The following is a 24,530-nucleotide window of genomic DNA, read 5'->3' as shown; positions in this document are numbered from 1 at the left end:
AACCTCAAGTAACAAATAGAACAATCATACTGTATTATGCATTGTATTTGTATTATGCATCCTAGTATAACTGTTCATGCCATACAGCGATTCACGTCTTGAGAGAAATTTATTGTTGACTTCACACACAGTGCAAATTCTAAAATTCTTCAAAGGGGAATAACTTAAAGCGACATGTGAATTTGAACAGCAGCAGAGTAAATACGCATATCTACCGTATTTGCTTAATAAGCTCACACTCCCGTTTGTGTACAGGAAATAAACTGATTATAGCAACAGATTGTATAGCCCACATTCTCCTTTTATATTTGCGGATCAACATGATGATGGTATCAGCGGTAAAATTGCTAGTGGGGGTATTCTTAAAATGTGTCTAACTGTATTCGCTGATCCAAGTTCTCAAACTGGACCCTTTCATAGTCCTGAAGCGCCCTGCTTCAGTCCTTGTCTGTGTCCGGGCTCCAGTTCCTCCTCCACCACCACAGTGTCCGACCCTGGTTTCTCTTCCCCGGGCCGGGCATCCATGTCTGGGTCAGCCTCGTAGCCGTGCCCTGGATCAGGGTCAACCACCCCCTGGAGCTCCCTGGGCCCGGCGTCCAGGCGGAAGAGCGTGGGGATGCGGCCCAGGATGGGGTTGGCCTCCTGGAGGCCGGAGATCCACTGGTTGAGGGTGGCTTGGTCTCCCTGGCCCGACATGCACATGGCATACACCTGGCCCTCCTCCACTGTGGGGACAAGCACGTTCTCCACTGATGCTCTCGGTAAAGGACAACACTGAATACCATTGTTCCCCTTTTGCCTTTCCATTCATCCTCTTTTTCTGAATATATGCAACTGGAAAGTGTCAGGGAAGTCAAACAAACTAACATTGTTTACAGACTACCAAACAGTATATGTATATACAGTGCTAGTCTATATATTCACACAGATACACACACACACAGTATCTATAGACACACCTTTGTCCACATGGAAGCTGGTATCATCCCCCATGTCCCTGTCCAGGTCCAGGTCCAACTGAAGTGGGTAATCAAAACATCTCTCTGGGTCGTACGGCTCTTCAACCTGTCAGGTGGAGAACATTTACACTGCTGGCAATGCTAACACACTTTAGCAGCAGCACCCATATCCCATTTAGTGGGGTAATGAATCTATATGCATGGATCGTTATTCTGGGGAAACGTCCTATTAAATAAAATATACACAAGTATTGATCATGCCATATACTGACAGTTAGACAGTGTTCCAGGGTAGCCCACCTGTTCCTCTGGGGGCAGGGGGTCAGCCCTCAGCACATAGTAATTGACACATGTGTTCCTGAGCCACAGGGGGAAGGGTCCCTCCACAAACACTGGCTTGCTGGGGTTGTGGTTCGCCAGCATCTCCTTCTGGTCTGGGCTCTGGATACCTGCCATGGGGAAGAGAAGCCGAAAAAGAAGAGAGAAGCTGTAAACTGCAAGATTGCACTACATATATATCCTTCAAGGGGAACTGGAACCAGCGAAAAAGCCTCAGGGAGGTGGAGAAGTGTGGTTGTGTAGCCTACCTACGACGTGAGGCAGCGTGATCTCCTCTCCCGTCTCCAAGATGTCCGTAGACGGCATCTACACGGGAGACAGAATAGGTCAGACTGCCCAGCATAACAAACAACAAGGACAACATCAAGCCTCAGGATCAGTGAATCAGCACGAGTGAAGACAGACGCCGTTTCACAGCACTGGAACCGGGTACCTGGTAGACGGTGACCTTGGCGTCGAGGTCGTTGCCGATGCGCTTCAGACTGAAGCGTGCCAAGTCGACGGGGTCCTCCGGGAGCTGGAGGGGGACGGGGAAGGGGTTGGCGTGCTTGAACTTGGGGAACCAGTACATGAGACGCTGGAACTTTCGGATAGGGTGGCTCTTCTCCCCAAAGATCTGGACCAACAGGACCTTCGTCTCCACGTTGGGCATGATGCCTGGTGACACATTGTCAGGAGAATAATAGTGATTAGTTATATAGTATATAATATATATTATATAATATATATTATTATTATTGTATATTCTATTTTAATTGTATTCCACTTAGTACTGCTAGTTTATGTATCCTTAGTATAGTTAGACCACATATTTAAATTTAAGATTCCTATATGTTTACTGTATGCACCTTCCTTCCAAAGCAAATTCCTTGTCTGTGCAAACTTTCAAGGCGAATAAATCCCTTTCTGATTCTGATAGAATAATAGTCGTTAGTTATGTAGGACGATAATAGTTAGGGATGAAAAGTAATAATAGCCATCTTCACTGTGTCGTTTCAACACACAAGGACATACCATAGTTCTCCATCTGCTCAAGCACTTGTACTCCACACTCCTGTTGTCTGGGGTAGTGGTTGAACATGCGTTGAATGAAGTTCCTGGGCACAAAAACCTCTTTAGGAAACACATCCAACAGCTTGTTGTACACGGCGATGTCCCGCTCCACACCAAACTCCTGCATCTTCTTCAGGGCAGCGTATATGAACTCTACGTGACCCCTCCGTCGAATGTCCCTCCTTGTGAAGACCTCCAACACTCTGTTAAAGGTAGCTTTGGATTTGGCATCCTTGGACGCTCTCTCAAACAAGTCGTCGTGGGTTACCAGAGACCGGTTCTTCCGTTTCCCATCCTCCTCCTCCTCTCCGTGGTCTGTTGTCATAGGCTGGCTCTTTGCACATGCTGGGCTGCCATGGAAATGCCTCTGAGTCTGGTAGAGACAGGAAGATACGTTCTCTGCTACATATCTGATCGAACACGGAAACTAATTTCATGTCCGTTGCTCAAGTTAAGTGTAATTCAATCAATGCACAAGCAGTAGGCTATGTTAACAGAGCGTAAAACATGAGTTTCTTACCTGACAATAAGTCTTGTGTGGGATTAGGGCTGTTGTTATTGTATGCACTGAGGATGTCTGGATCAAGGCAGTGTGCTGGAAAGAGGCTCTGGCAGAGGGGGCTAAGAAGCCCAAACTATGCAGCCGCAGTAGACAGCGAGTGCAGTTCATTGCAAATGCGTAGTGTTGATCCTGCATGGCAGAAATTTAAAGGACGTGTGATTTAATCCCATTGCATGTATATGCAAAGCTGGGAAGCTTTTTTATCAATACAGTATTGTGCTGTTTAAGATGTTTTAGCTATCTGGCTACTTATTTTCTTTTAATTTGCTATATGGATTCATTTAATTTCTAATTCACTCGTTTATGAGTTTCATTCAATAATATGTCAGTGAAACCCAAGTGCATGACATAGCAATCACTACTCTCTGATAGCAGGGTATCTCCTTACCTTATCTTAGCAGGAATATGTGGGCAAGTGTGCATGATTTAACATCTTTACGCATAAGGGATATTCGATTGCCAATACTTCCAATACTTGCATTACAGAAAGATTATGAGACTATGAAATAAGTCTCCTTCAAAACTCATGGGTACCTCCATATTGGAAACGGCTGCATTTCCTGGTTCTGAATATTCTTTCGTCCCCCTAGTTTAACAGGAACAAGAAACACATACTTGAGTTCCGGCTTCATAAAGAAAGGTGCCGTTCACAGCTATGCCAGAAGGTGGCGGAAATTGCTGTAAAAAGTCTCAGTTTAACCGGTTGACAGGGGGTGTAACCACCGAAAAAAGTTATACGATTCGGTTGGCAAAACATTATATCATAGATGCTTAGAAAGACATACTCATAAGCATACATATTCCTAAAGATGACTTGTTTGCCTTCAGATTCTACAGAAATATTTTTGTGACATTTTACAGCTGTGCACTTGCCTCCTCGATGCTCTATTTCCTGGATTCCTACAGTGTTGTAGTGCTTTTTTGAAACCTCTGTGATAACTGCACGTTGCGATGCAATCCCCTCTTTTCTAAAGGAACTGCTTCAACACGAGCAGCTAGCTCTTGGTTAACTGTCATGCTCCAGGGTACAGGATCCGTCAGAATGGAAAATACACCAGAAAACAAATTTCACTCTTAAAAAGACTGTACAAAATTTCTCAACATAGGACCATGGATGGTTCTACCAATAGTCTGGGTAAGTTGAGTTTTGAGATGCAGTTCTGAACGGGCAATTTTTGACGAGAAGTTTATCTACAGAGCAAATAATTATGTAGGCGTGTTCAGATATTTAATTATAGATTTGACATGTGTTTTACTTGTAATTTGAAAACCTTTTATTAAGTTAATTTTCACAGTAGTGGCACATTTCTTATCACGGATTTGGAACGTGTATCGTCTGCTCTGTCAGGTATTAGATTAATTCTTATTTGAAACAAAATAATACTTTAAAGCAGGGTATATAAATTCTCTGATTGACAGATGGGTAAGAATGCAACTTGACACCAAAACTCCCTTTTTAGATTGTGGGTCAGGTGAAATTAGAACGTTGTGAGAAGAGAATGTTACATGAAAGGCTACACTGTCTCTTCCATGTAGTAACAACACGTATCAAGTTCACAATCCATTGTGATCGATATGAAGACAAGATTTTTTTTACCAGAACTGAACAATGTCAAGAAATCTAAATATGGATGCATTCAAATTTATTAGGTTGATTGATCACATTGTAAAATGTAAATTACTATTTACCTTTTCAAATTGTTATTTGTCAGTTGATATATCATAATTAAAGGCATAGTTTACACCCTTCTGCCATGCATTTCTAAGCCTGTCAGAACTACAACTTGCAGTTGGACCACCATGAAATTGAACATTGTAAACTTGTCATTTTTTATACCGTATTAATATTTGGAAGTATGTTTAAAATGTGTATACATGTTTAGTGTTTCCATTCATGCAAAATATAAATATTTGCCCTGCATTTAATCACTATATTAGGATTGTTTTAAGATCGAGTGATTTCTTCACATTCTGAGGTAGCACATCAATCAGTATGTGGCTGTTGCATCTAAACTATGCCCCCCTCCATTTTGCACAGTGAAACGATTACCAATGCCCCTCCAATGAAAACTTTAATGGGGTCTATAATGCTGTAGCACAATGGGGCTATTGTTACACAGCTGCAGGGGCAAGCTGTCCTTCCTCATGTGCTGATGTTGTGTTTAGCGTCTTGTTAAACGCCGGGGAGCAGGGGAACAGTAAATACCTCTCAGAGAGGAACCCAGAAGCATCTGCAGACAAGACCCCCTATGAAGTGCCTCGGTCCACATACTCCTTTAGTGATGTATTTGTATGACATATTTTAGTCATTTTTATACAGTATTATTCAGCATCTGAAATAAAGCACTTGTCTTGACTTGGCAGACCCCAGGTAAGGTGCTATGTGGTGCCCCTAAGCATTGGACATGGTGAGGAGACAGGGTAGTGTGCTTTAGGCGCTGTCTCATTTTTGGAAGAGCTGCATTACATGATGTGGTTGGCCTGAGTTTCCCTATGTACTGATTGGAGTTCAGTTCAACCTTACTCTCTCTCTCTCTCTCTCTCTCTCTCTCTCTCTCTCTCTCTCTCTCTCTCTCTCTCTGTCTCTCTGTCTCTCTGTCTCTCTGTCTCTCTCTCTCTCATGTCCGGAGATCATGCTCTCCTGTCACAGCAGTGTTGTCTGAGAGGATGTTTGTTATGACATAGTTTGTCATGTCTGGACTGATGTGTTTGGTGTGTGTTTTAACTTGAACTTTTGCTTCTAGCTTAAATGTTGCCGGTCTGTTATTCTGAGAACTGTTGGCATCATATTTAAATCCCCTTGTGGAACGTGTTGAATGTATTGAACAGTACAGGCTGCAGAGGGTTGTGAATTATGACAAGGTCACACAAGCCCCTTGCATAGCTTGACACAGTACAGCGAGATGACACAGCGATTTATGTCAGAACTAGTAGTCCACAGTTATAGCTCATGGCTTTGATATGCTTATCCAGAGCAAGCACGGTCTTGCATAACTCTCCTCTGATCTAGTCAGACATGAAAATCATCTCCATGACACAGAGGTGAACCCTCTAGTGCTGTCTCTGGATATCCCAGATGTTGGATAGGCTTACTTAGAATAGTTTATCCCCTAGGTTGTGTGTTTACCCCACAAACCATGTCTGTCAACATATTATCTTTGTCTGCTCAGCATGCGATCTAACAACATCAACGCCGTTTCAACAGAAGAGATTAACCGGTTAATGAGACCTCAATGGTGATTTCCTAGAAATTCGATCACATGGCCACTTCACATGAACTGAAATAAGTGAAGTTGATTGTGGAGATGGAGCTCTGAGAAATTCAATACGCCTTTCCAATATAGTCAGACAATAGCAGTGTGCGTGTTGTTCTCGTGCGGGGGAGGAAGAACCTGTTTCTCTCCTGTCTGTTTCAGAATGTACAAGCTATAACAACAGCATCCTAACCACTGAAGAGGCGTACAAGGCACGCAGGTACAAGGCCAACAGGATGTGATGTCGTTGCTTGAGATCGTGCTGGAACAGAGAACCAGCGACAATCAGAGAGGAGCAACGGCTTCTGTGGGGGTTGATGCTCCTTACACAAGACAGGGTCCGTCAGAGGAGGGGTGGACTCTGGGAAGGGAGGGTAGTTTGAAGCCAGCTGTTGCTGTTGACTCTTCAAGTCTGTTTTGGGAAATAACCACAACTTCTCCATTTTAGATACTATAATGTTGAAAAACCATGAGACGTATCTGCATTAGTATTCAATTGCTATACTATAAAATACTATGGAAAGAGCTTAGATTTTTAACCCTGTAAGGCCCCTGGTTGTAAAATTACAACGTCACTTTTAGCTCTCTAATTGCAAATGTATTTTTTTGAAAGACCACATTTATCCAATGGCTTGCAGGGCAAGACAATAGACCCATTGGCTATGTAAATGTCGTCTTTCAAAAAAAAGCTGGAAAAGTTCCATTACAGAGCTAAAAGTGACGTACAACCAGTTGTCTTACAGGGTTTAAAATCAGTTCAGTTTCGGTCTCGATCAAGCAATGAGACTATAGTATGAACTGAGTGAAACTACCTAGAAGGGTTCCAGCTTCAGTATGACTGTAGTCATGCAAAACAAATAGATATAAATATCCTCCCCACTAGACAGGACAGGTAGCAGCTTGTGCATTTGCCAACTGGACAAACAATCAGTGTGGTCTCTGTAAGTGTCTCTCAGCTGCAGCCTGATCATGCAACCCCCCCACAGGACCTCAGATGACCTGAGGCACAGTGAGACTGGAAGCCTGCGCTCACCAATGCAGGATCGGTGCCCTGTTGTATTGTTTCTGTCCTCACTGTTAATCGTCGGCGTGATCTTGTTGGATATGATGTTACACGGGTGAGACTTCTCTCTAAGATAAGGCTTCCAATGCAGTCAAAACATTGATTCAACGCCAAGTCTTGAACCATGAGTTTGTCTCGACCGTGTTGGAGTTGCAGTTCACAGAATGCGCAGTAAACCACGCCGTTGAGTCATTCACAACGGTCAGTTTGTCACTAAACATGTCTTTGCATGCAACGGGGAGTGTGGACTGATTCAGATTTAATTGCGTGAAAGAGGAAGACGGCGAGAAAAGGGGGGAGCTGTTTTTGGCACGGCCTCCCAGCCCAGCTGCTGTGAATGTAGTGGATCTTTGCTCTCCTCTTCTGCTTTTGCTCTGCTGCCAAACTCCTCTGACGTCGCCACAAACCCTGGCTTCTCAACCATGAAGGGTATGTACGAAGAAACAAAGGCGATGTAGTACTAGACCTGTGTGTGTGTGTGTGAGAGAGTGTGTGTGTGTGTGTGTGTGTGTGAGAGAGAGAGTGTGTGTGTGTGAGTGAGTGTGAGAGAGACACACAGACAGTCTGTGTAAGTGCATGCATATGTTTCTTCTGTTATGCGTGTGTGTGTGTTGTGTGCTTGTTTTCCTACCTTCATGGGAGCATGAGCAAACTATTTCAAGTACCTTCTTGTTGGGCCTGAGGAGAGGAAACATGTGCCCTTCTTTCTTTTGACTGGACATCCTTCCTGCATCTGTAACTTCACATGTGGACATTCACAAACCTCCCCATACAACTGGCCCACAACACAAGGCCCTAATTAGTTCCTCATGTGTCCAGGACTGCAGTTGGCTTAGTATAAATATCCTAGGATTCTGTGGATGTGGCAGCAGAGCAACCTTGATTTTCCTGAAATGATATCACTGGCATTCTTTATATGACGAGTGTAGAACAAGCATGTTTTTTTTTATATGGCTACATTTCTCACCCAAGTGTTTTTGCTCAGGTCATTATAACCATAATGGAGCTACCACACCCACTTGTACCATGAAATCTGCCAGATTCCTTTTGGCATTTAATGTCTCCCTCTACTTAGCCTCCTGGTTTTATAGATACACACATTTAAATTGAGGTATTTATTCCGTGTTTTATAAGCGGTAGCAGTTTTAATGGCAGCATTAGCAACAGTTGCAACATCATGCTAACATTCTCCATGACCTTGTTGATTTGTTTCCAGTTTGATTAGGTCAGAGTTGACACATGTTGCGCATACTTTTTCTCCTCATGAGATTTGTGACAGATTTGTGTTCAGTTTGTTACGCATTTCCATTTACTTAGAAATAATTTGCTTGCCATCCTTCATTCCTTATACATACAGCTAAACACAGACTGAAATGAACTAGGATCTTTTCTTTATACATATGCTGTCATTTAATGTTTGTTCACTGCAGGTTGAGTCATTTGTGCACAAAGCTAAATCCCTTTTCCTGGTGAAATACAGGAACTGGAGGAGGGGCAGTGCCACAGGAGCTTGTGTTTACTCATGTGGTGCAGAAGTGTTCGTGTGTGTGTGCGTGTGTGTGTGTGTGTGTTAGGGAATACTGTACCCCAGGTGCCCAAGGTGGGAAGTAAGTCATTCTTAATAGACCATGAGTGTGCGTGTGCGTGTCTGTGCATGTGTGTGTGTGTGTGTGTGCTCGTACTTGCACTTTGTGTCAGTGTGTCTGTGCATAAACATGTGTGCTGGTGCAAGAAAGGGAGAGCAAATGGAAGGAAAATAGTTTACGATGTGTCTGAATCAGGAACTGATTTCGACACCTCTGGCGCTCAAGTAGTCCAAGCTCCATCTCTGGCCCACCCAGTTTACATATCTTTATCATTCAGATTTCAACCGCAGGACTTGAACCTCATACTTCATGGTCAGTTGAGCCAGTCAGCAGAGTTTGGATGAAAAGCTGGGACGCCGCCTGAAGATTTCACTGTAAACCCAGTGGATCACAAATGCATCTAGTTTCAACACAGCTGAATCCCATCCATTACATGCCATCTAGCTTTGTAAACACCAGTCCGCCACATCCTCTCTGGTTCAGCCCTATTATCTCCACGGCATATTTCCATTGTATGGCAAGCTGGTAGAGTGGAGCATAAAAAGATATATATTTTTTCTCTGCCAATAGCTAGTCAGGTGTTTTGTATCTGTGATAAGACACATCTCTGCTGTCTTTATGTGTCTTCCCCTCCAGTCCGTCCTCCTTCAGTTGAAACACTCATGGTTCAGCTATACGAGGCTGCTTGTGTGGTAACTGATGACCCAAAATGGCGTACCGGACTGTAACTTGGAGCTTTCCTCCAGCTAGACTCCTATAGCTGACATCACATGTATATCTTGACTGAGTGACTGACTAATGATTTCAAGTTCATTCAGTTCAACCGGGTATAAACACAGTATATTCAGATTACTTACGCACTGTGCACCAATGCTCCACCACTGTCTGCAGATTAGAATATGTTTCTGTGTGTTGCTTTCTTGTACTTTGTTTTGCTTTCTTGTACTTTGATAATGTATGTACTGCACATAACTTTCAGGATTATTCCATAGGTGTTGTTGTTGTGTCTGAGTTGTCCAGTGAGTAGCTTTGCAGACAGCAGACTTAGACAGCCCTGAGAGACCCCATTGTGTATGCAGTCATGGTTCTGGTCCAAAGGGGGTGTGTGTTTCTGTCTGCATGCGCACACTAGAGAGGGTGTGTGTAGTGGTATTAGACAAGCTCTTTTCTTCTTGAAAACAGAACCGGCTAACAGTGAATTGCCTCAAAGCGAAAAAAAAAAGATATTTTCATGCATCCAAGGAAAGTCGTTAAACTGAACTGACTTCCTTCTTGCTGTTTTGCATGTTTTCTTGCCCACCGGATTCTTGCGCAACCATTTAAAGTGTTGTTTTTGCTAGTGAGCCAGCCAGGCACAAAAGGATTTGAATGCCTCTCCCACTCCCAAATAGGCGGAGAAGAAGGAGTGTACTTCTCCTTCTCCCTGCTCCTCCCCACTTCTCCCCTCTCAACCCCACTCCAACGGGGTTACGAGCCTCCTCAAAGACTCTGTCATGATCAGAGTATTCTGGTCTGGTAGCCTGACTGTCACCTCTCACATGACCACCCTCAGCAAGAGAAGGGTTAAGAGTGGAGGGAAAGTTCATAGCTATGAGTGTGGGATCATAGTCTTATCATGAAATGATCAGATCATAAATCTTAGCTTAATCCCGAGTGGACTGGAGGAGGAGAGGGGAGGGGTGATATCAGAGGAGGAGATATTTCAAGGCGTGAAGGAAGGGAGATGAGGTGAAAACAACAAGGACTGAATGGCGTGGAGGAGTCATGGAAACAGGAAGTAGGGGGAAACATGGTTTGGTAAAGAAAGTGACACCTCTGATCTACTACACTTAGCAAGCCCTTCTCACAGAGCCAGTTATGCCTGGTAGCTTGCATTGCATCATTCGGTTCTCCCTGTGCCAGATATGATAGGTGAGACTCCCTCAGGCCAGTCAACTTAGAGCTGTTCAGGCATGTTTTCATGGTTTATAGTGATTCGGAGTTGTAGCTCTACTTTACAATGCTTTCCTTTGGTCCCAACACGTACCCTGTCTGTTGATATTGAATGATAGCATTCCTATAGGCACAGATTGAAACAGGGCTAGTTGAAAGTTGCGTCATGTTGTTGGCCTGTCTTCTTCATTTGGATGAGCTGTTGGTTTGGACTCGATGTCATCTGAAGATTTGTGCAGATTTGTGATGAGTTTACAGTCGTTTGGGTCCCAAATGACCTTCTTTTTACAGAGGATATGCCTAATTGTTACCATAGTACCTCATGTCCAGGACAGAGAGGGGAAGTTTTGCATGGCAATTTACCAAGCCAGCCACAGTCTCTCTATAAGGCTGTGTGGCCAACTAAAGCAGGAAGTTAAACCCTAAAGGGTTGCTCACTGTCTCGTGGTATGCAGCTTGTAACTCACGCACACACACACGTGCACACACACCCACACTGAGGATTGTGACACACCAACGGTAGCTGTTGATGTTGATGTCTTCAAATCCCCCAAGTGATGTTATCTGCCAGAGTCATTCCTGTGGTCGATACCAGAACGTTCACCCCCAGGAGTCCTCACCCATGGAAACATCTCGATGAATCTGTGCCCACTTAACTGTTCTAAAATCCATCAGCTTAACACCACCTTCCCTTTTGCGAGGCTGATCCCGCTAATTGACGAAAAGGTGGTAGGAAAGCTGAAACACATGTGGGAAATCCTCTCCACTAATGGCCATCCCGATATCTCCCGCCTGTTTTTTGTGGTGGAAAAATGTGCCCGCTTCCGTCGGTGGAGCACATGAAAGACCTGTAATGTTCAAGTAAATAAACAACAGACTCTCAGGACCTCTCCTCTTGTTTTGGAAGTTGGAGTCAGTGATGGATGCTGGCATTAAGGTTGGGTTTACAATCAGTAGGTTGCCAGAGGCTCTTCTCTCTAAACACAGTTCTTTCTCTTTGAGTACATTCTTGTGGGATGTAGGGATCCCATTACCATGGTATTCGGGGATCTTAAAGTTCTCCTACGTTTTTGTTTTTCAAATGAAAGATTGTTTTGGTCCACAGCAAACAAAAATCCACTTCTGGAAAGACTTTTCTTACCCTTACCGCTTATTAGTCTTGACCAATGTTGTCTTGGCATGACTCCCTCCCTAACTCCTGATTGGTTCTTGTGGCGTGTGTTCAGATGATGTGTCGGCAGACAGCAGCGCTGAGTTCCCAGACCGGGTCTCCATGATGGAGGGCCGTCTGCAGGCGCAGGAAGATGAGATCACACTGCTGAAGTCATCACTGGCCGACGCGCTGCGAAGGCTTCGTGTCCATGACCAGCTGATCCCCCTGCTGAAACAGCAGCTGATTGCAGGTAGGGCTCCTCAACAGCATCCCTCAGGTCGCTGCACTCTGAGTTATCATATCACAACACAGTAAGTAAGTAAGACTTTATTTATATAGCACATCTCAAACAAGAATTGTAGCTCAAGGTGCTTTACATAAAATCAATAAAAACAATGATAAAAGTGATCAAAGTAATAATTAAAATAGCAAATCTATAAAAACAATAATATAACTAATAAAAGTAGTAAAACCCTTCTGACATAAAATTACTTAAATGCTTCGGTAAAAAGTTAGGTTTTAAGCTGTCTTTAAAAAATGTCTTAGCGGCGTGTTTGCTTTCCTAATATTTATGGGTAATTTGTTCCATAGTTTTGGGGTGTAATTGGGTGTAAAAGGCCGTAAGGCAATATGTCATTATAATGTTTGTGTGCCGTGTGTGTGACACCAGTGAACCCAGCTGCAGCCCGGGTCCTGAACCAGGTCTGTTCCGAAGGTTGCTCCCGTGGTCGTAAACAGTCGTCCAGCTCAGCCCCAGATGAACTACGACACCCAAACACCAGGTATCAGACTGTCCGTCCATATCAATAAAGCATTGTTTATTCAAGCTTATGTCCTGAGGAAACCTTGTTTTGTTTTTTTCATTCTTGTCAGGAAATATAGTTTTTTTTATTTGAATAATGTCTTGTTTTGATTGACTTTCTCCCCTCACTTCCCTGTCTATCAACTCCTGCACATGTTTCTTTAGCCAAGTGACTAACAGTCATGGTGAGAATGGCCACATTGGTGATTCCGTATCCCCAGTCCCAAGGCCCAGACCCCCCACTCTGGACAGGTCTACCCAGACAGATCCTCCTGCGCTGGGGCAGGACCCAGGGCAGGACAGGGTGCCCCTGGCTCTCACCAGAGCCACCCAGAGCCTCTCCCTGGAGGACGCCCTCCCTGGGGGGGGGTCAGTGTTGGAGGGGGCCCGGGCCAAGCTGCACCGAATCCAGGGTATGGAAGAGGAGGATGAGGAAGGAGAGGATGAAGCTGGCAGGGAGAGAGAGAAGGACTTGAGCTGGGCTTCTTCCCTGGTGGAGGAACCTATCCACCCCACCACCATGAGGAGCCTCCAGCGGGAGGTTCTCCAGGAGGCCAATGGACCAGAGGAGCAGAGCTCAGCCCCCCAGACCCCCTCCCCGAGCTCCCCGGCTGCCCCGAAGGACCAGACCCCCATCCCCAGAGCCGGACCCCTGTCCACCATCCTGGAGGGAGAGAAGAAACCTCTGTGCGTGTCCCTCCCCCCCCCCCCCTCTCCTTCCCGTCCTCCGTCTGTCGCCCGATCCTCACCCCTGTCTCTACATCCCGATTTGCATGACTTCTGGGGGGAAATGAACCACGCTGTCGTTTCTGTTACACTTGCGCACGCTGCAAAATCATGCTCTCCTAACGCCCGTGCGTCAATCAAGGGTGGGTTGCCAGGTTTTGTAATTATGTTGTGTTACGGAAACCCACGGGGGGGTGGGGGGGGGGGGGGGTGATGTCTGTTTTGACCGAGAGCCTTGGGTTTTTCCATGGACCTAACAGGGGCTAAATACGTGGGATCTGGAACATAGAGCCCAGTGTCACATAATGCTTAACAACACTAACTGGGAGTCAGATGGCTGAGCGGTTAGGGAATCGGGCTAGTAATCAAAAGGTCACTGGTTCGATTCCCGGCCGTGCCAAATGACGTTGTGTCCTTGGGCAAGGCACTTCACCCTACTTGCCTCAGGGGGAATGTCCCTGTACTTACTGTAAGTCGCTCTGGATAAGAGCGTCTGCTAAATGACTAAATGTAAATGTAAACACTGAGTGACACGTTTAAGAGAGAGAGGTCGAGAAAGACAGAGAGAGAGAGAGGATCAAACTGGAAAGTATGAGACCTGTTGCGTTCAGGAGCCCCACTGTGTATTTCAGCGGTGGGGAACGCAGGGATAATCGGGGAGGGGGCGCAGGCTCTATGTTGCCATGTCAACATTTCTTTGACGTGCCATTTCCACGTACAATAGTTTCCAACTGGCCAAGCAATACTACACAAAGGAAATATCCAGCAAAAAGATCTTTGGCTGTTAGGGTCACAAGTTTCATGTTCGTCTTGAGACATGATATAACTAGCTTTGTGTTGAGTCTGTTCGTTATCAGGGATTCCACAGCTGGGTTTGACAGACGCAAAAGTGAGGTCGCTAACAAAGTAGCAGTCTGTGCTAACTTATTGATCGAATAGTTGTTTGATCTAACCTATTAATCCAACTAAATCAGTGGTTTGCTTCAGCAAGACTTTCTGCATGTGGACTCCCTGGGGTCTGTGTTAATAGAGGGTTGTGATTTCTGTTAGGTTCTGCTGCCCTTTGACTCCCTGAGAAGCCAGACTGAGGGCTATGCTCCTGTTTGTTTCCTCTAAACAGTCTCTCTTTGATAGAAACCACTTGAGCAAAGGCGTGTGGGTGTTAATGGGTGAAGCCAAAATTAAATCACAGATTGGGTCACGGGTCAAACTGTAAATACAGAAATCACCTGACCGAAACTCTTGTCCAATCACATAGCTAGGCCAGTACTCTGGTTGTCTGTAGTAGGAAGAGAGATGTTTTCAGAGATGAACAGTATAAGCACGCAGGTTCAGTATGGTTTCCTAGGCTGGGGCTTTGCTGCATGAAATGAAAAATCATAAATCTTATTCTTTCTACAAAATTATTTCAATATTTCTCTCGTGTATGTGTTCTTTCTTGTTGTGGTTTGCAAGATAACTTTTGTTGATTGAACGCATCTGCTTCAGTTCATGAGGAATTCGACTCTATCATGCCACTCCATGGAAAGCAGTGGTACTAACTGCAAAATCATAGTTATAAACACAATTCTTAACAGGAATTCCCCTCGTTCGATGTACTCGATCCCTGTTATCTGGTGGCTTTTATTATACCAAAGGAGGGGGTTGGGTTTAACTTTCTAGGTCAGCCTTCCTTTTGAAGCCAGCCATGAGCATCCTGGTAAGGAAATCACCTTAGATCAGGGCTGGCTAGGAGTTACTCATCACATTCAGGAAACTGGGTGGGTGTCACAGGAAGGACTTGCTCTGGAACCTAACGATCCAGAGACAAATGTTTGCAACGAATCAGTGTCTGTGTGCGTGCGCGTTTGTGCATGTGGTATGTCTTTGTCTTCTTCGACGCATGCGTTTGTATGTTTTGGGGTTGCATGTGGTGGTGTGTGGAAGCAATTTTTTGGGGGGTATGCATGTACATCCAACCCGTCTGCAGACAGATGTTCAACTCAACGTTCCTCGTGCAGGGTCCGCAGGAACAGTGAAAAACTGGCTAAGGAGACCCAGGAGAAGACCAAAAAACGACTGGACAAGAAGGCCGCGTCCTCGGCCAACCTCCTCACCCGCTCCCCCAGTCTGGAGAGGTGAGACAGGCCTTCCCGCCTGCCAGACATCACTCACTGTCACTTTCGAATGGAAACTCGAATCGGAGAAAGCGTCACATATTTCACTGAACAGTCACTCGTTGGAACACAAAGGGCTTTTATGTGCACATAATACAATTCCATTCCCATGAAAAGTCTTGGGATCTCCGTGATGTCCCTCTGCCTGCATAACAGATCTGGTTGTGTTCTTTTCACAGCCGGGCCAAAGACCTCGTCTCCACTGCAGGTAGTGAAGCTCTCTCTCTCTCCCTCTCTCTATTTCATCCCCTCTCCCCCCTCCACTCTCTCTCTCTCCCTCTCTCCCTCCCTATTTCTCTTGCTCCCCCTTTCTATCTCTCTTTCTCCCCCTCTCCTCTCTCTCTCTCTCTCTCTCTCTCTCTCTCTCTCTCTCTCTCTCTCTCTCCCTTTCTCTCTCTTCCCCCCTTTTCTCTCTCCCTCTTCATCCAACAAAAAGCCCCATGCCATTTCCAGCAAGCTTGTATATGACTTCAAAGCCACATGCAGGAACCGTTTCAAAGTCTAGGACGACTGGATCGCATACAGAACTCCTACGACAGCATGCAGCGTAAAGCCTTCACTTGCGGTTTGCCGCTTTTAAAAGCCACCGGCTTTTTGTGCGGTTAGCTTTTATGGGAGTCACTCTCCAAGCTCAGTGCTGATCGAGGACACCCTCTCCATGATTGTCTGTATTTTCTTGACCAGTTCTCCCTAATGGGGGTTCAATTGGCGTGAAATCCGTTGGGTTCGCCTATCAGAGCAGCTTAATGGTCTTGAAATGTAAGCTTTAGGGTTGGCCAGATCTCTGGAGACAAGGACGCTCATGAGGAAGTAGCTACAAATGCTACACGTGTGCTACTGTCCCATTATAAGGTCGAGCCATAAGAATGTTTCGAAGGACACCAGAAGCGTTGCACGGTTATTCAAACCCTCTGGGTTATTTAGACTCTCTAGACGCGGGTTATTTCCGAGTGCATCGCCGTTCATCCCACACACACACACACCGAAAAGACGAAAATACCGTCCGACATGCTATGATCTCAAGGAAGGTTTTTTTTCTCTGTCATTTTTTTTATACGAGTGCAGCTGTCCTGGTTGTGCTCACACAGGAGGTTCTGTTAGTGTGGAGGTTCCCCAAGGCACGGCTCCTCCCTCGGTGGAAACACACATCCATTGTGGTTAGCCACTCTGACTCCCCTAACTGGATGATGGATGCCGAGTCCTCCCCGAAAGGACGGCTTAACTTCTCTCTCGATCTCACTGTCGCTCACTTTGATTTGTTGCCAGTTTCTCTCTCTCTCGCTCACACTCTCTGTCTCTCATTCACGCACTCCGTCTCTGTCTCTCTCTGGGCCAAACAAAGTTCAGCAAGAGCTAGCTCATAGTTTTTACTCCCTGTCCATCTCGAAGGCTCTATAAAGATTACAGAGGACTTTTACTGTGAGATGATATCAGGTTTTTTTTGTAGTTCTATCCATTACCCAGAGACCTCTCACTTTAGAACACTATTGTAAAATGCTTTACTGTAGGCAGATAATATGAACCGCACAGTGACTAGAGACATGGACCCAGTCTTTTACGATGCTTTCTCTGACGTGCAGACTTCTAATGGCACCTCAACACACCCCAGGTTTGCACACCAGTGGATGACCGCTCACACACACACACACACACGTGAAAGTTAGATACCAGTGTTCTAGGTGATGGGGCTGAGCTGCATCGCCACCTAGAGCTGTGCTCATAGATCTCACCCCAAGCGCTCCCAATGGATCCCTGGGGATCCATTATGTCAGGATTGGATCCGCTACAACGGAATCAGCTGTGATTTAGAGCTCCGAGGATCCTGGTGTTTATTTGTTCCCCTGTCTCTCCCTCTGCTCTGCTCTTTTTCTTCTCTCTCTGTTTTTTTTGGTCTTTCTCTTTCCCATTTCTCTCTCCATTTACCTATCTCAGGTTCACCAGGATCGAGAAGGGCGACCTACAGCCAAGGTATCAAATATGGGATTCCCTTATGTGTGTTTAAATGAAAAGTGTGTTGAATATGACATATATGACTCAGAAAAAGAATATGAATCCATGTTTCAGTTTTGCCTCTCGTCTCCAATTCTTATTGGCCGACAGGTCAATCAATTAAGATGTTCATCCGCGGTCGACCAATCACCATGTACATCCCCTCAAACATACAGAACTACGAAGATCTGAAAATGGAACCGCCCGCTGAGAAACTGGAACTAGACTGGGTGTATCCTTCCCCTTGCCCATGAGCCACAGGCATTGGTGCAGTGATTCAGCGACAGAGAGATGTTTTTTGTAATTGAGCCATTATTGATCAGACCATTGGATTTGATTTGACAGTGCTTAACGAAATGGATCAGTGCCATGAAAGCCAGACAGATTCCAAAGTTTCTCTGTGTCCTTGAGTAACCGACATCTTCAGCGCAGGCAGATGAGAACAGTGTACGCCCTCCATAAATCACCTATTAGAGGAAGTAGCTGTGGGTGAAATTGCTTGTTGCCTAATGACTGACTTAGACCCGATTGACCAATGAGATGCACGAAGGATGACGACGATGACCTTGACTGGCCGGGGTTTGTAGCTACGGTTACCGAGGCCGAGACTGCAGGGCCAACCTGTACCTGCTGCCGTCGGGGGAGGCCGTGTACTTCATCGCCTGCGTGGTGGTGCTGTACCACGTCAACAGCCGCACCCAGCGCCACTACCGCAAGCACACCGACTGTGTCCGCTGGTGAGAGGCTGCAGCGGGGACCAGGAGCCCCCTGGCCCTGAGCATTCACCCCCTTGCAGGCCCCCCGGATACGGACTTCTGTGTTGTGTTCAAGGCCAGGTGTGAGGCTCACGGGGGTTGTTGTTGTGATGTGTTCCGCAGTCTGACCATCCATCCAGACAAGGTGCGCGTGGCGTCGGGACAGACCGCCGGAGTGGATAAAGATGGGAAGGTGAGGGGAGGGGGAGGGTCAGTTGGGGGACTTGGACAGGAGGATGGGCTCTCCTAGGTCATTATGGTACGTACGGTACATTAAAGGTGTGTGTGTGTGTGCCTCAGCCCCTGCAGCCTTTTGTCCACATCTGGGACTCGTCCACGCTGGTGACCCTGCAGCAGATCGGCCTGGGCACCTTCGAGAGAGGCGTGGGATCTGTGGCCTTCTCCACGGCCGTGAGTCCCGACCTAGCTACTGCCTAGCTCTCAGCGCCAGCATCTCCCATCGACACACACCAACACGCCCGTCGAGGACGTCAGCAGTCCGTGTCCACGGATGATGAACTCACTGACGTATCTCTTTGTCTCTCTCTTTTTTTTTTTTTTGTATCGACGCTCGCTTTCTCTGTGTCCTTGTCACTTTCTTTCATGACCTTTCCATCTGCCATCTGCCCTTTCACTCCTTCTCCCTCCTGCTCCTCCGCTCCTTCCCCTCCTCCTCCTCTGTCTTCCTCCTCCTCTGTCTCTGCCTGTCTGGGCTGCAGGACTGTGGAGCTTACCTGTGTGTGATTGATGACTCCAACGAACACATGCTGTCTGTGTGGGACTGTGCCAAAGGCACCAAGCATGCTGAGGTTAAGGTATGGCCATGCACGCGGGCATGCACTGTACAGACACACACACACTCAACGTATGCACACACACACACGCATAGGCTGCACACACACACGCACACACACACATACACATACTGAACGTATAAACACAGTCACACACGGAATACCAGGGAATTTGGGGTTTGTGAACATATAGATAAAAGAATGTCTGTCTGGTGTCTGATATCAAGCGCTCCCCTCATTCTGTCAGAAAGGAATCTGCCTCCCATGTGTCTTAGCTGGGAGCCAGAACTAGAATTAGCATGCGTAGGAAGTGCTAGAGCCAGAATTACATTACACGGGGAGTCTGTAGAGCCACTTATAAAGGAGGTCTGTTGGTGGAGATTAAGAAAAAGTATGGCCGAGGTATCAACCGGCTCTATCGTGGGCTTTTGTCCCAAATTTCTCAACTTCCCTGAGAGCAATTTGAACGGGGGTTGTCATGGCAACTGTGTAAATATTTTAGACTGTGAATCTGTCCAGTGGTTCTGCTATGTGGGCTGTATAGTGTGTGTGTGTATGTATGTATAAATGTGCATGACCAGGAGATTAGCTTTACATCGGCGGGCAGATGCATGAGATCATTTTCTATCTCTTTTGACAGAGACTTGTAGCATGGACTCTGGACGCACATTATCCTAGCTCTGTTTGCACAAGGTTCATCTATCATGGGCGTTTCACCAGTCCATTTTGGGAGTGCGAGGGTTTCAGACCACATACTGTGAACACACAGCTAAACAGTGATTTAGGAGTGTCGTTACTGTATAACTGCATAGTGTTGTATGCCCATCCCTCAATGTAGACTGGTATTCCACTGTACTGTACTGTAAACAAGCCCCGTCATATCTAAAGAGCTTCAAACCTAACATGACATTTACATTTAGTCATTTAGCAGACGCTCTTATCCAGAGCGACTTATAGTTTATAGATATTTCAGTAGGATATTCCAGGTAAAGGTGTTCCTCTTCAGTCGTGTGTGTTGTGGTGTTGCAGAGCACTAACGAGGCTGTGTTTGCTGTGGAGTTCAACCCCAGCGACAGCGGCATAATCATCACCTGTGGGAAGTCTCACGTCCACTTCTGGACCCTCAGCGCCGGATCCCTCACCAAGAAACAGGGCATCTTCGGGGTAAGTGGACTTCTCCAAGACACAGACCCGCTGTGCAGCAACGACAGGCCAACGCCTCCCATGCTACTTTGGCGTTTACTCTGGAACGCTTAGGCGACGTTTGTTTGTTTTCTCTCCGGCAGAAATACAAGAAGCCCAAGTTCATCCAGTGTTTTGTGTTCAGTCTGACGGGAGACGTGCTAACAGGTGACTCCGATGGGAACATCCTCACCTGGGGCAAATCTCCGGGTGATGTCAAAACGCTGGGGAAAGGAGCCAAAGGTGAGGCTCTGTCCGTGTGAAAGTTCATGTGAAGCTAGATGAACATTTGACATTTTTCGAGTCTGTAAAATGTACAAATGTGCTTTCATATTCTTGTGTATAATCCTGCAATTCTGTTCCGTCGACGTCTTCATCCAGTCAACGACCGGACTGTGGTATTGTTTGTGACCCTTTCTCCTTCCTGTGGTGTGCTTCCTGCTCCAGAGACCTTTCAGATCATGCGGCAGACGCAGGCCCACGAGGGCAGTGTGTTTACCCTGTGCATGCTGCAGGGCGGCGCTGTGCTCAGCGGCGGAGGCAAAGACCGCAAGATCATCCGGTGGAGTGCCGACCTGGCGCCCGAGAGAGAGTGTGAGGTGAAACGTGTGTTTGTGGGTGTGTGTGTGTTTGTGTGTGTGGTAACTGCAATCTTGTTTCGATTCGGTCTTAATTCCGTACTTCTGTTTCTCTAGATTCCAGAGATGTTTGGTGCGGTCCGTACCCTCGCGGACATTGATGGGGAGGAGCTGTTAGTTGGTACAACCCGAAATGCCATACTGAGAGGCACTTTCTCAGACGGCTTTGTGGCCATAGTACAGGTACACATCATGATGACTCGTGTGTTCAACAATATGAGAAGGTTTTGTTTACACAAACACACACAAACACACAGAGGCAGACGAACAGTGAGTGTTTTTGTACCTTGCAGGGTCATATGGATGAGATGTGGGGCTTGGCCACACATCCCTCCCAGAACACCTTCTTCACGTGCGGCCATGACAAACAGGTGTGCCTGTGGAACACCGAGGAACACAAACTGGACTGGTGCACCACACTGGAGGTGACACAGTGACACGAGCATCAAACCCGCACGCGCCCACAAGCCCACAGAAACAATTTATTTTTGATCAAAAATGGATGCCGTGATTTGATGATATGTGACATTATCGATGACATAAACAATCCTTTCTTAGGAGTACGGACTCTGTGCGGATTTCTGTCCAAACGGGGCAGTGGTGTCTGTTGGCCTGAGCACAGGGAGGTGAGACCCTCCATGACCGGTCTCTCAAGTCATCCATTAGTCTGAATATCAATCCCTCTAATAATCACTAGCTGTGACAGAACATGTCTTCCTGCTGATGTGGTGGTGGTGGTGGTGGTCCTGAGCGAGCAACAGCAGGATTGTTTGAAGTCGCCTGTCTCGTTGTGACAACCCCTCTCTGACTCCTGACGACAGGTGGTTGGTGCTGGACATGCAGACTAGAGAGGTCGTCTCAGACTTCACCGACGGCAACGAGCAGCTGTCTGTCATGAGATACTCGCCAGGTCAGGGTCCACCGCTCGCTGACCTTTCTGTCTTGAGCACAATGCCGCACGCCCTCCCCCCCTAGATGGCGCTGTTTGGTCTCCCTTTAGGAACACGCCCCGCGTTCTTCTTCTCTTTCAGATGGGAGCTTCCTGGCAGTGGGTTCCCACGACAACTTCATCTACATCTACACGGTCGCAGAGTCCGGCCGCCGCTACACCCGCTACGGAAAGTGCAATGTGAGCAGTGCATGATGGGGGATTGTGGTTGGATGTGGGTTCATGATGTCATCAATGTTGTCCCATGTACTTCGTACCAGTCCTACACAGACAGTTCCCTGTTGTCTGCCTGTCACCTAATTCATATGTTGTAGTGACTTGATGCAATATCTCTTATTGTGTTCCCAAAACAGGGTCACTCCAGTTTCATCACTCACCTTGATTGGTCCAAAGACGGGAAGTATATCATGTCCAACTCGGGCGACTACGAGATCTTGTACTGTGAGTGAATGTGTCTGAACATCTATCTTTACTGTGTGTACATCCTTTATTAACATCCAAATTGTACAACTGTCTGTTTTAATCCGCCTTAAATGAGCTCTACCTCCACAGGGGAAGTGGCCGGGGGCTGCAAGCTGCTGAGGAATCGCTTTGAGAGCAAAGACAGAGAATGGGCGTCCTACACTTGTGTGTTAGGCTTCCACGTCATGGGTAAGCGTTCAATCCCACTTCAACACCACCAGGACCATGAAACGACCCTTCAAACACAATGCAGCCGTGATGCTTGTGGAGAGTAGGTCCGTGTACTGTAGCCATGCTGAATTGCCTTTGATACGAGGGTGAATGTGATGCTGATGATGGGCTGTGTTCCAGGCGTGTGGTTGGAGGGCTCGGACGGGACAGACATCAACGCTCTCTGCCGCTCCCACAGCGAGAGGGTGGTTGCCGTGGCCGACGACTTCTGCAAGGTCCACCTCTTCCAGTACCCCTGCCCCAAACTGAAGGTCAGACACGCCCACAATCAAACAACACTATGGCATCCGTCGGAAGACAGTGATGACACGTGCAACACGGACCAAACTGAATATCTGTTTCTCTCCGCTTGGCCTCCTGTCCCTAGGCCCCGAGTCACAGGTATGAGGGCCACGGCAGTCACGTGACCAACGTGCGCTTCACCCACTGTGACAGACACCTGCTCTCCATTGGGGGGAAGGACACCTGCATCCTCCAGTGGAGGGTGACGAGAGCAGGGACGGGGGACAGCAGCGAGCGCTTGGCCTCCGCCCAGGCCTCAGCCCCGGCCTCAGCCCCAGCCTCCTCCAGCTCCTACGAATCTGGCTCGTGAAGATGAGAGAACAGGAACGTTGTTTTGTAAAGTGATTTGTTTACAGAGTGGAAGAGAATTTTGAGTGAGAGAGATTGACAGAGAGGTTAGAGATTGGCAGAGAGAGAGAGGGAGATTCTTGACACAGAAAAAAGAGAGACTCTGTGATACAGATTTTGGGTTCTTGCTTTGAGGGGTTACCATGGAGTCCTTAACCTACAGGATTCTCATTTCAGAGGATAATGATAGATTTGTACAATGTGAGCCACATGTTATGACATAAAGTTAAATGCCTAACTTTTGCCAGAACAGAATATATTTTATTCTGTTTGCCTTTTGTGAATTTCCAGTTTTGACATATTTGAAGGTCAATGTTTTTGTGTTTTTATGTCGGATTGCCATTATATATCCTAATCTTTATGACAAAGAAGTCAAATTCTACATTCCAAAGTTTTCGTTTGAAGTTGTATAACTTTGTGTAAATGACCACAATGGTTTTGCTTTACGGATATGTATTTGTCATAGTCTTTTATCAAACTTTTTAACTCTAAAATGTCTTTACACTTCCTGTTTGCCTCCACATAATCTTAAAGTGCCTGAATAAAACATTGTATGAATCCTGAGCCTATGATAAGTTTTTATTTAGCAAAAGATACTTTTTAAGTGTCTTAAAGAGTATGGATGTCTTCTGATTTAAGTTGTAATAACAAATGATTGATTTGTTCATCGTATTGTAATGTGCCTGACTGTAAAGTGCAATGGTGACACAGTAAGAAGGTTGTGGGTGTGATTCCCGCTTAGAGAACAGTTTAATTCACTGGAGGGCTATATCCCAAACATGTTCTCACCATGCTCACTGGGGTTTAACCCCAAAATAAACATGCAGAACAGATTTCTCTCTTACCCCCGTCTCTGGCAAGGTGTGAGTTGATCACTTGGACAAGTCTCCTTGATGTGGCTGATCACTGCTCCTGGCTGCAGTGATCAGCCGCATCAATAACAGGATTTGAAAATGCGGAAGAATAATTTCATCGGTGGAAACTTTTGCATGGGTAGTTTCAATGTCGCCGCTTTTTGTGTGTGTATCAATACTGAATTATAAACGTTTCTCACCATTGCCGTATTACGATTTCTTAAAACTGTATGATGTCTCATTTACCACAAGAGGGCCGTATTGTGCAAATAACTGCCGGCGTCACATCATTCTGCACGCCTGCGGGATGAGATAACTATTAGACTATGTTAATAATAATTGTCTTTAGCATACATCGCATTGCATGGATATTACTCAGTATTATTACTGAAGTTATACTTAGGCTACTTTTGTCAGTCATAATGTAGTTTATCAAGGATTTTCTGCCCGGCCATATCCAC

At 46.2% G+C, this 24,530-nt stretch overlaps 2 protein-coding genes across 5 annotated transcripts; one reads left to right on the top strand and one right to left on the bottom strand.

Moving 5' to 3' along the window:
* Positions 1 to 90: 90 nt before the first annotated feature.
* ecsit (ECSIT signaling integrator) lies at positions 91 to 3,863 on the bottom strand. 2 transcript variants are annotated; one of them, XM_047048992.1, is made up of 9 exons: positions 3,787 to 3,863; positions 3,448 to 3,499; positions 2,872 to 3,042; positions 2,313 to 2,724; positions 1,732 to 1,955; positions 1,547 to 1,604; positions 1,260 to 1,408; positions 960 to 1,065; positions 91 to 725 (listed from the first exon to the last, which is right to left on the bottom strand). In XM_047048992.1, exons 2-9 carry the CDS (start codon positions 3,451 to 3,453, stop codon positions 415 to 417), a joined length of 1,437 nt encoding a protein of 478 aa, XP_046904948.1. In that variant the 5' UTR covers positions 3,454 to 3,499; positions 3,787 to 3,863; the 3' UTR covers positions 91 to 414. The 2 variants fall into 2 exon arrangements, with proteins under 2 accessions (XP_046904948.1, XP_046904949.1); XM_047048993.1 differs by lacking the exon at positions 3,787 to 3,863 and having other exon boundaries at positions 3,302 to 3,495.
* On the top strand, positions 3,830 to 23,779 carry eml3 (EMAP like 3). Of its 3 annotated transcripts, none has more exons than XM_047048986.1 (24): positions 3,830 to 4,048; positions 11,975 to 12,151; positions 12,572 to 12,683; positions 12,869 to 13,390; positions 15,430 to 15,546; positions 15,765 to 15,793; positions 17,518 to 17,553; positions 17,686 to 17,806; positions 18,162 to 18,311; positions 18,453 to 18,522; positions 18,630 to 18,740; positions 19,049 to 19,144; positions 20,153 to 20,287; positions 20,410 to 20,548; positions 20,753 to 20,904; positions 21,001 to 21,126; positions 21,237 to 21,368; positions 21,502 to 21,569; positions 21,765 to 21,853; positions 21,975 to 22,072; positions 22,246 to 22,333; positions 22,445 to 22,543; positions 22,706 to 22,836; positions 22,953 to 23,779. In XM_047048986.1, exons 1-24 carry the CDS (start codon positions 4,024 to 4,026, stop codon positions 23,175 to 23,177), a joined length of 3,048 nt encoding a protein of 1,015 aa, XP_046904942.1. In that variant the 5' UTR covers positions 3,830 to 4,023; the 3' UTR covers positions 23,178 to 23,779. The 3 variants fall into 3 exon arrangements, with proteins under 3 accessions (XP_046904942.1, XP_046904944.1, XP_046904943.1); XM_047048987.1 differs by lacking the exon at positions 3,830 to 4,048 and adding an exon at positions 7,461 to 7,659; XM_047048988.1 differs by lacking the exon at positions 12,869 to 13,390 and having other exon boundaries at positions 3,836 to 4,048.
* Positions 23,780 to 24,530: the final 751 nt, after the last annotated feature.

Source organism: Hypomesus transpacificus, chromosome 25 (assembly GCF_021917145.1).
Source record: "Hypomesus transpacificus isolate Combined female chromosome 25, fHypTra1, whole genome shotgun sequence".
NCBI classification, from domain to species: domain Eukaryota; kingdom Metazoa; phylum Chordata; class Actinopteri; order Osmeriformes; family Osmeridae; genus Hypomesus; species Hypomesus transpacificus.
Note: the sequence above shows the minus strand (reverse complement) of the source record. Positions and strands in the feature narration are given on the sequence as shown.

Bases quoted from the DNA above. Each gene is read 5' to 3' on its own strand.
- ecsit (XM_047048992.1), bottom strand. The intron at 1,956-2,312 runs GTATGTCCTTGT...ATGTGTCACCAG, and splicing joins TGAGCAGATGGAGAACTATG to GCATCATGCCCAACGTGGAG. The intron at 1,409-1,546 runs GTAGGCTACACA...TCCCCATGGCAG, and splicing joins CACGCTGCCTCACGTCGTAG to GTATCCAGAGCCCAGACCAG.
- eml3 (XM_047048986.1), top strand. From the start codon at position 4,024: ATGGATGGTTCTACCAATAGTCTGG. The intron at 15,794-17,517 runs GTAGTGAAGCTC...TACCTATCTCAG, and splicing joins AGACCTCGTCTCCACTGCAG to GTTCACCAGGATCGAGAAGG. The intron at 21,570-21,764 runs GTGAGACCCTCC...TCCTGACGACAG, and splicing joins GTTGGCCTGAGCACAGGGAG to GTGGTTGGTGCTGGACATGC.